The sequence below is a fragment of the Nestor notabilis genome, unplaced genomic scaffold (genome assembly GCF_000696875.1).
Source record: "Nestor notabilis isolate BGI_N333 unplaced genomic scaffold, ASM69687v1 scaffold14870, whole genome shotgun sequence".
NCBI classification, from domain to species: Eukaryota; Metazoa; Chordata; class Aves; order Psittaciformes; family Psittacidae; genus Nestor; species Nestor notabilis.
In genome coordinates, this window is record NW_009909913.1 from 101,144 (window position 1) to 112,209 (window position 11,066).

Sequence of the window (11,066 nt, forward strand, 5' to 3'; positions counted from 1 at the left end):
GCTGGGTCCCGCACTGCAGGGCAGCAGTGTGGGAACTCGGTGATGCTATCCCTGTTTCCAGCCTGGGTGAAATTCTGAGCCCAATGTCATCTTCCCACATGCTAAAAATCCTCACAGAGCCCTTCTCTGGCTTCTTACCCCACCTTCCCTCCCTGCAACCTGAGCAGCATGTGGAATTAAACACTGTTTTCATATAGCCTGTGCCACAAATGCAGGGGAAAGACAATTTTCTCCCCAACTTGAAAAGAGAAGGAGATCTGGGGTTTGTAATAATAATGGCTTACAACAGCATAAATCAGCTCGCTGCAGGCCACAGAGCAAAACAAGCTGCTGAGGTGCCCTAATGCCCAGATAGGTGACACTTCTGGGCTATAGTTATCCCAGAGAAACCTATAGTAACTGTTGGGGGCAAGAATGTCATTCTGGCTTTGCATAATGGACCTTAACCATCAAGCTGGGGTATTAAATGTGTACTTCTCACCACACAGACATGAGATGCAACTTCCCTAATAACCCCAGCAGAAGAAACATCTGTGATGTTGAAGATGAGATAATATAACTATGGCAGAGAAGAGCTGAGCTGCTGGTTTGAGGAGGTGTGTGCGCCCAGGTCTGAACACATGTACAGCCTCTTGGCTTGAAAGAAAGACTGAGCAACAAAACCCAACAGAATAAGTCTCCTGAAATGGGTATTTCATCTTATGAGAGGGATATGACACTTTTTCCACCTCCTTCAATTACCTGACTTGTAAGAAACATAGCCATTTGAGAGAAGAAAACATTTCTTTTCTTAGTTATGCCAATAGCAGTATCATGAGAGAGAAGAGCCTTTAGAACAATCTACAGATCCTGGAGACCAGGCAGTGAGATAAAGCATACACCTGAAGGGCTCAAACCCTGTCGTGTATACGGAAAGGTTGTTTATTGTTATTATCAGCGATGGTGGTGATTTTGTTATTATCTGTGATCAATAGTATGTTTCAAAGAAGCCAGAGAGCCAAAAGAGAGACCAAAGCATGGTCTGACAACTGAACTTTTAGCTTATTGGAGCCACAGAGAAAATGATAACAGCAAAGCAGAACATCTTGCACAACCCATATAGGATGTCCAGCCTCCTCTCTGAGTCCTTGCCCAGTGCTGTCAAGCCTCCTTACTGAGGCCAGCTTTGCACGCACACCGGAGATCTGCTGTGAAAAGCCCTGTACAAGCTGCTGAACAAGTCCTCAGGAGGGCAAAGAGGTTCATTTTTTGTTGCAGGCACCCAAACCATCACCCTGGCCAAGCAAGGCAGCTTCAGGCACCCGCAAAACAGTGCAAAGTGGATGTGGGATGGCTCAGTCCTATGCCCCAAAACTAGCAAGGGTAAAACCTGCTATTACTTAGAAAAACTGCTGGAAAACCCTGGATGACTATTTTTTTTTTTTAATGGAACATCTTGGATATTGCTTATTTCCTTAGTAAGCAAACAGAAAAAAATCCCACTTCTATTTCCAAACTAAAAGTTAAACAGTTACATAAACCATATGACAGAAAACCTTTGGCTTATTCATGTGTTGGCAATTTCTTCCTTACAAGAAAAAAAAATGGGTTTGTAACTATTTCTCCTTAAAAAGCGTGCATGGAAACCACTGCCCCCCTCATGCCACTGACCTCTGCAGCAGAGGAGAGGACATCTGACCAGCCTCCATCTCCCCTTACTCAACTGGGCAACAACATGAGCATCCCCACTGTGCAGCCGTGACACAGGACTCTGTAGAAATCACCTCCCCAAACGCACGTGCAACCACTAAGAGGTTTAAGTCTAAGAGGAGATGCCATATCTGGGTATTTATACTCAGTTTCTCCCTTTAAAACAAACCACCACACAGAGCTTGGACAACCCTTTAGCTTTGTGCTCAAGCCCTCCCATCCACCAGAAAAAGAAGGGATAATGGCAGGGCCTGTCTCAGGGGAGCTGGGATCACTCCTGTAGGAGAAGAGGGCTTGGGGAAAGGCTGGGGTGAGAGGGAGAGAGTTAAGCAGGGCCAGCAGCATCGCCAAACCTGCTCTTGGCGCTCCCGTTCCAGCACTCATTCTCATTGACAGTGCCTACAGACATCTTTTCATCGTTGCAAATGTTGCCAGGGAGAGATGACCAAAATTTTTTGGCTTGCTTCAGCTTCTCTTTCACATCAGTAACCTATTAAATAAAATAAAAAAAGAGAAAACAGGACATAATCCAGAATACCAAACACTCATTAAAAGTGAAGCTGGAAAGGTATTTTTTATCACAACAGACGTGTATAGGCCAGATCTTCAGGCTGTATGTTTTGATGGTTGATTTACTTTTTTAATACAAAATTAAACACCGCTCCTCACACATTACTCATAAGCCAAGCCTTTAAAACAGGCACTTTTCTGACATAGAAGCGTTGAGGTAATTCACGTCTAGAGCCATGGGCAGATTACACCCCTCCGAGAGTTTGAGACAGCCAAGGAATATTAAGAAACCCTATAAATTACAAGTGGAAAATTACACACTGCGGTACAGGGGTGCGAAGCAGGACCAGGCACTCACCAGCCGGTCCAAGCTCGTGCCGGCAGCTGTCGTTGGCCTCTCCTCTGGGTTGTAGGGCCTGAAGCGAGCACTGAAACCACTTTCAGAGACAGAGCGCGCAGCCCGGCCCTGGGCAACAGCTTTTGGCTGGCCGCATCCCTGGAAAACCTACATGAGAGAAGGAAAGGGTTTTATGAGATGGCAGGTCACAAGAGCCTCCCTTCTACAGGCTCCAACACAGCCTCTGCCCAAAGTAACACATCAGCTTTATATATACTTGAAAGGGCATTAAAGAAAAAACCCATTGATGAGAGCAGGGAAATAAAATGCATTGGATAAATCAAGGTGCCCATTTACCTTCTGCGACACCTGCATGCTGTTCTCCTGCATGTTCATGATTGCATCTGAAATCTTCACATCAATGGGGTCCATGACTGACTCGATGTTGAAGGGACCCTCTAGCCTCTCTGCTACCAGCAGCATCGAATCTAACACAGAGAGACAAATGAGGAGCTTTTTAATCGAGGAGCTTCAAGACTAACAGGTAACAAGGACAACAGATGGAGCACACAGATGTTAATCTCCACGACATTGCTTCTGACCACCACACATCTCCAGGAAACATTTTGCTCCATTCCCAGAGCCGTCACCAGGCACTTCCAGGCTGCCAGCACCAAGCTACAAGCTCATATACATCAAAAGCCATGTTAAAGGAGAGAGAACCATTGCAGCCTGCCAACAGGCAGCCTGTAATCAGCTCCTCCCATTAGAACAAGCATTACTAACACCCTGCTCTCCATCCTCCGCTATTAAAGGACGTCTTGTGTCATTTGTTTTTCAAGACTGCTTTCAAAGCCACCGGCTTCCTCATGCTGCTCCTGAATGCAAGACTCCAATGGGAAAGGGCCCAAGATGATCATCGTTACCAGCTCTGCCTCGTGGAAAGCTACAGGCTTTGCCACGCCTGGGGAAGCCAAGGGATTGCATGGACAATTTGCATGAGGGAGACTGCATGAGACCAGGGTAAATGCTGGTTTTATACATATATACATACACACACATTTATCTATATATACACACCTCACTGGGCACTAATGATGTCTTTGGCACATCTCTAGCAAGGGGAGATGGAAAAGTCCCCCAGCCAACACTAGGTCATTCCTCCCGTGCCGACATGCACGTCCCCATCAAATACATCATTAAACACAGCAGCTACTGAACATCTACTACTTCCTCTGGGAAATTATTATTGGCATTAAGGCTTTTGCGCTGCATTGCATTTAAGCCCTCTCTCTGGTTCTCCCCTAGAAGGTGCCTCCAGGTACATGCCTGCTGCTACACACTCCCCTCTTCTTGCCCATTGCAACCTTTATTCCACATCAGTTTTTACCATGGTCCCTCCACCCCAAAGCACCCTGTTTGCTCGTCTCCTCATCATCACTTCATGATGCTCTGCATAAACTCACCATTTCCCAATTGCATTAGTTCTTCAGTTTTTCCTAGCCTGTGTGATGTAGAAGGCCAGGGCACAGCAGCTACTCTGGCCCTGAAGAAACCCCTTCCTGAGGAGCTCCTCCCCACTCCTGTTCCCTTCCATTAAGGAGAAATGGGCATTTCCCAGTCAGTCTATTAATATCTTTGCAAAGTCCTTCTCATGACGTTCATCCTCCTCCTAAGCACAGAAGGTACTTTCAACAAGCAGAAAACTGCTGTGGGCTCTGGCTACCTGCTAAAGCCCTATGAAGATATTCCATATACTGAACAATCCAGTAATAGCTGTGCCTCAGTGCCCAAGTCATGTTAAACTACACTAAAAAAAAAAAGCCATAAACTGATGACAAATAGACAATTAAGCTACTTTTGCATTTAAAATAGTAACGGTAATAATGGTAATGATGATGATAATGATAATAATAATAGCAAAACCCATAATAATACCAAACCCCATGAACTGCAGATACCCTCCTAGCCTGTAAATCCACTTTTTAAAGACAACTCAACTCAATATTGTGAAGATTTGCTGGGTGTTGGTTAAAGGTCTATCATTTGATCAACCCCATCCTAAACCCAAGGTGCTTAGGAGGAGCTGGAGCCCTGAGGAAACCTCCTTATCCCGCAGGCACACACCACCAGCATCAGTGACAGAGCTGCTGCAGGGCATGGCTCGAATTTAGCCATCAGGGACTACAAACAGGTCTGAACTAAATGCATTTTAAAAAAAAGAAAGGGAGGGGGGGAAAGAAGGTAATAACAAATGAAACAAAGAGTCTTAGACTGTATTGTGGTGGGCTCCAATAAAGTGATGCTTCGAATCTCTGAGTAATGACTGCTAGCATGAATATACCATTGTGCCGGAGGGGAGAAAAATGCTTTTGATGTGCTACCAAATGGAGACTTTTTGTAAACAAGTGGAGCACAACTTAAATGTGTTCATCATTGTCCTGGCCCGGTTTGGAGGAAGCTGCTCATTTCAAATAAAAATATTATGAAAAGACAGACAATAAAACACACAAAATGCAGAGTTTCAAACAAAACAGAAAAATCCGGCCCAAAAATCATTCCATTTTGTAACTACTTCATTCTCTGAGTGGCCAGGAAAGGCCGCAGATCAATAAAGTGTTTGTGAAAGCCTGAAAGGAAACATAAACCCCAATTCTTCTGGCTGTTTGGCATCTTTGTAAACTTTGAGCCGGGCAGGCCATCCACAAGACCATGGGAATGTAGAGCGAATTGGGCCCTTTGTTAGCAGGGGTGCCATGGCGTTCCATGTATCACAGCCCAGGAATGCAGCCTCCGCTTTGACTGCCCATAGAGAAAATGCATTCGGCCTCCAGCAGAGCTGCCAAAGCTGCCGGGGAAAGATAAGGAGAGTAATAATTGGAGCAGGGATTGATACTGGCAAAGAGGGCTAAAGGAAATAAACTTCCATTAAAAAGAAAGGAGGGGAAAGAAAAAAGGGAAGGGGGGGGCTTTACCTCATCCACAGCTTTGATTTTGGAGGCATCCTGCATGCTCCTACCTCCCACCAGGAGCTGGCTGGTGTCCCCACCACAGTCATGGTGAGCAGTGTTTCCCCCCAGCAGCCGCCTCTGACATTCATAAGGTTGGCTGGGGCTCAGGACAACACTGGCACCACAGCACACAAGAGGGGAGGCATGCTGCACCAACACCAGGAATGAAGCTTCGTGCAACTCACCTCCCAGAGTGATTTTCCCATTAGTCAAGAAAGGAGTTGATTATAAAGATCAATGATTTTTGCCCCAGCTCTGGTGCAAAATAATTGCTGTTTATAAGCCAGTGAGGTGCTTCACAAAAAGGAAGGTCTGGCAGAGTGAAAAATGTACCCAGGCCATTTATTACAAACACACAGCATGACAAAGAGTGCCTCCTCCCTGTGATGGCGAGATGGAAGTGGATTTGAGGAGGGAACACCCCCCCCAACCCACACCACATAGCCCCATCCCTTAAAGACCCTTTTCCTCCTGCATACATTTGTCCTTGCTACTGGCATTGAGACAATCCTTGGCAACAAAGCACCTCGCTCTCATGAAGGCAAGCAATTCTTTCACATTGTGCCCCCAATAATCAGAAACCCACATCTTCAGCCTCACTGTCTGACTTGAAGAACAAAAGGCAGTTTTCAGTCTTAACCCCAAGATCTGATTTAAAAGGGGAGGGGAGGAGGGGGAAGACCTTGACCATTCATTAACAACGATCTTTTCTTAAAGGGGAAAAAAATGCTTTGCGCACAAAGTCGTACTCCAGATATGTATATATAGAGCCTGAATTCGACATCTCTGAGCAGAATAAACCTTGGAGGGGAGGGGGGGAAATACACTTAAGAATAAAAATGATGAAAAGGCACTGGAGAGTAACACTGTTCATTCAGGAAAGCTCCGACCCCCGCAACAGCTTGTTTGAAACAAAGTATACCCCTGTCTAATTGGGGTACAATTGTGTTAGGAACAGAGGGCGAAATAATTCAGATAGTTAAATCAGAGAAAAGAGTACAATTCCCTCATTATTTCCTACACCACAACTTTAAATGGTACTTTCCAGAAGTAAGGAAGTAAAAAGTCTTGTCTCAAAAAACTCTAAAACTTTACATCCGAGTTTGGAAAAGCTTTATATAAGTGACTCGCGTACAGACCCACCAACACACACGTGAGCATTTCATACACACGTGCACCCATTCATATGTACTTCCAGCATTTGTTCCAAGTTCTCCCATTTAACTATCTTTAAATTATGTTGCTATATTCAAAATCCGGTTTTGACACATAATAAATCACTGCCATCATTTAGCACTTAAAGCCACAATGCAAAATAGCACTGAGGCGATGCAGATGGAGTGGGGTTTTTTTTGTTGTGGGGTGGTTTTGGGGGAGAAATTTGGGATTTTGTTTTATTTATTAATTCATTTAAACCTTCCAGTCCCTACACACAGGATATGTGTGACATACGACCTGCCCCAAACACCTGATCTATCTGATTTTATTTGCTCAAGTGGCAAATTGAGATAGAACCCAAAATGTGGAACACAACAAGCACCCGTCAGTCATGAAACTGTCTAAAGAAAGCACAGCTTGAGTTTTTGGTGCACTGCAAGAATCAACCCAGAGTGTAAGAACCAAGCAGATACCGCCAATAAATGTAACGAAGCTTAATACCATACTTAAGTAATGAATGGGCACGAATTCCCACAGAGAATTCCTCCCTTGGAGAGGAAGCCCTGCTTAGAAGAAAGCTTTGCTTCCAACCTGGAATCGTATTTATTTACATTGTCTTGTTTAATAATCTTAATTATTGTATGCAGTCCCTGATCAGTCTCGTGTGACAGGGCTCGCTGGCTTCCCCCGAGGTTCATTTTTAGCTGCGTACCACCTACAGCAATTAGCTGCTTGTGCTTTTGTTTGGTTTCTGGCATTATGCCCTTCTCTTTCATGGGATTCCTCTTTTCTACTAGGACTAGATGTTTGCAAGTCTCCTGGCTTTGAGCTATTCCAGCAACAATTGTAGCTGAAATACTTAATATTCTCATGAGAAAGATGGCTGGGAGGAATTGAGGGGAGTGTCAGCCATCCAGAGAATGACTTGGAAACCCGATTTAGTGTCACATTTAACTCCCTATATGGAATACACAGGCAAAAAAACATCTTCTGAAAATAATACCCTGCACACATCCAGTTGGTGTGGGCAAAGTGAAAAGCCAGCGTGCAAAACATGGGAAAGCAAATTCTAAGATTTAAATCTAGCCTGAAATGCCAATTATCAGCAATTTCCCTTCTTTTTAATCTCACAGCTTAATGAAAGAGGAATCTTTTCTTTCTAACAGTCTCTCTTCTCCGTGAGTGGGATGGGAGGAGTACCACAGCCTTGTCAGTAGTAGCAGACACTTCACATGTGCACTTGAACACACATTAACTGGAGTGAAGCGACTGCTCCCAAAGGATGCTCCTCCACAGATAAACCAAGCCTCCTGGAAAAGGAGCCCAAATGAAAACATTTAACATTATCTGTTGCCGGTGCCCCCAGGGCGTGATGCATCGTCACTTCTTGACCCAAGGTAGAATTTAACATTCCAGTCTAGATTTCATGTACTGAATAATACGATCTCTAAGCACAGAAGTAACAAAGAGGAGGAAGAAGATGGCAAAAGCACTCACACAGCATCACGTAAACCAATGTTTCAAAAGGATGGTGGCCAAGTGCCAATGAGCTGTTTAAAAACCAGATTCAGGCACACATCCCATTCAATGCCTTAACGTAAAATACAGGCCTACAGCTTTTCCCAAAGCTCCCCGTGGCTGGCGGGGAGACTCCAGGCTGCTGAGCAAGAAAACTGGCTTCAGGAAGAACAGGTGATGGTGACAGGAATGTATAAGGAGCAGTATGGAAAAAACAGCTTGCACACATGCTTGGCCAAGCAAGAAGAGACACGCCAAGCCTACAAGAATGTGTCAGCTCCATCCTTCTAAAGCTTGCTGCAACAGAGATCACTGGTACAACAGAAGTCTCGTTTATTTAGGAATGATTCTATGTACTTTTCATTTAGATATTAGAAAGAAATTCTTTATTGTGAGGGTGCTAAGGCGCTGGCACAGGGTGCCCAGAGAAGCTGGGGCTGCCCCATCCCTGGCAGTGTTCAAGGCCAGGTTGGACACAGGGGCTTGAAGCAGCCTGCTCTAGTGGAAGGTGTCTGTTCCAGCCCATGGCAGCGGGTTGGGACTGGATGAGCTTTAAGGTCCCTTTAACCCAAACTAGTCTGTGATTCTAGAAAATTATCATGAACAGCAAAAGGTGTGGAAGCAAAACACATACAGAGGTGTGGAAGGAAAAGACACCCATCACAGACACCTAAAAAACTTGCTATAGCTCAGCGCAGCCACTCATTAAAGCCATTCAGATGAGGGACATGGTATCAGTACATGCTCACATGAATTTTTAACCTGTATTGCCTTACCCATAAAGATATTCCACTCGGCATCCAAGTCGCCTTGGTTGGCCAAGCAGCCTCTCATGACATTAAAGCAGTAGTTGTAGCAGGGTTTCACCGACACCAGACCTCGGCAGTATGGGCAGTACATCATTTTCAGCAGCGCTCGTGTGCCCTGTGGCGTGGGGTTCACCTGTACAAGACAGAAAGGGGAAAGGAGAATAGAATTAGCCCTCATCTGCTACAGCAAAAAACCCCATGCATTTACCCCAGGGTGGGCTGGAAGAGAAGCTGTGCAGAGGAGATGCAATGGGGTCAGCCACCACTCTCCAGTCGGAGCTCCCCCTTTATGTGGTCTAGAAATCTGGGGAGCAGACAACGGGTTTGGCTTATGTCCTTGGGTGTACCTGCCACTTACAGGGCACAGACAGTCCCTACCTCTGCAAAGCATTGTCTGCACTGCAACACACCTTGTGTATGGTGGGACCCATACAAGGACAGGCACCCCAAGAGGACATGCAGTGCTTGACCTCAGGGAAGCAGTAAAACATGAGCAACCCAAAAGGCGTGATGCGAGGCTGCACGATCCAAGCCCTGCTGCACGCACACACTGACAACAATGACGCTGGGCTTTCTTAGGGACAAAGCAGCCAAGATGGGGTGCTTACCACTATCCCTGCACCAAACCCACCCAGTGTGCCTTCCTTCTCGCCGGTGCTGCGGCTCGGCTCTGCTCGGACAATCGCCCAGCAGGGCTCTCCGGCAGAGAGGCCCGCTCCTTTATCTTACATTCAGCTCCTGCAACACAGCATTTACATGACACATACCCAGGTTCATTTAGACTCAGCACTCATCATGCTAAGTAACACCATTCCCCACACCCAAAGGAGGTGGCAGCTACAGCCCTGCAGCTGAGGACAAGCCGGGAGGACCCTCAAAGCCCATATGCAACCACTGGGCATGCAAGCAGAGCTATCTCCAGCAGTAACATCACCCCCTGAGCCCTCCACAGGACTAGTTTCCAAAGTGACTCATGGTCATTCATGTTTGATTCACCCTCTGGCCCAGCTTCAAAACATTCATTGAAACCATTTCCACCCAGCCGGTCTGAAGAGCATTAGCTCCAGCACCACGTACCAATGCTGGCCACGTGGTGGGTCTGTCTTAAAGTACCGAACAGAGAAGCTCCCCAAAGAGCAAGTTTAAGTGTTAATTAGTCACACATGAAAATGGAAAATTAAGATGCAATCAGAGATACACTGACAAAACAGAAGTGGTCTCTGGGGTTTAAAGCGATGTGCTCAAGACTTCTTGTAAGGCATTTATGGAGAGCACTCTAAACAGGTTATGATCCAAGACTGTGCTGAAGGAGGACACACACACACGGACCTGAGAAAGACAGAAGTCATTCAATACAAACAGATGGAGACGTGGATGGTCTCCGCATCTCATCTGCTGGAGGTCTGGAAATCAACTTCATGGCAGAGAGGACAACAGGACTGAATGGAGATGAACATAAGCAAGCAAGAAAGACCTGGTACCACACATATGAGGATCTTACTATTGCAAAGCCCATCTTGGCATGAGGGCTAAGGAGAAACTGAACATAATCTTCTGGTGCAAAAACTAGTTGGCAGCACATGAAACTAGGAAGCAATGGTTTTTAACAAAAACAGACCAGAAATCCAAAACCCCACTACTTAATCAGCCCAGGTCTGCTAATGGTATCAGCAGATTTTTAAACCCTTTTTTCTTATGAAAAGAGATAATAGATAAAAATCTGTTATGTCTTAGAAACCGTGTTTCTAACAAGTCCAGACACACCACAGTTTCTCTTCAGTAGGCAAGGAAACTGGTTAGAAAGACAGAAAGATGTTTTTCTGCAGTTGATGCAGCTCAGTGCTGGCCAGCAGCGTTCATTCAGACATCACTTCACCCCTCTTCTGCCACCTTTACCCCTCTTTTGTCCACAAAGAGCCTGTCTGGCTGAGCAAAAGGAGACTCTATGTAGAAAGCTGTTTGTGGTGGTGGTGGAATCTGATTCAGATGCTTCAGAGCACATATATGTGTGTGTGTTTTTATTTTTATATATAT

The 11,066-nt window shown here is 45.5% G+C and overlaps 1 protein-coding gene across 1 annotated transcript in view; it reads right to left on the reverse strand.

Annotated features, from left to right (window-relative positions):
* GPC4 (glypican 4) overlaps positions 1 to 9,165 on the reverse strand; it is a gene marked incomplete at its 5' end in the record, with an annotated part of 10,599 nt that extends 1,434 nt beyond the window's left edge. Inside the window, 4 exons of the mRNA XM_010023583.1 lie at positions 2,043 to 2,179; positions 2,558 to 2,704; positions 2,894 to 3,024; positions 9,000 to 9,165. Of these exons, the coding sequence (XP_010021885.1) occupies positions 2,043 to 2,179; positions 2,558 to 2,704; positions 2,894 to 3,024; positions 9,000 to 9,165 (581 nt within the window). The remainder of the gene's footprint in view (positions 1 to 2,042; positions 2,180 to 2,557; positions 2,705 to 2,893; positions 3,025 to 8,999) is intronic.
* Positions 9,166 to 11,066: the final 1,901 nt, after the last annotated feature.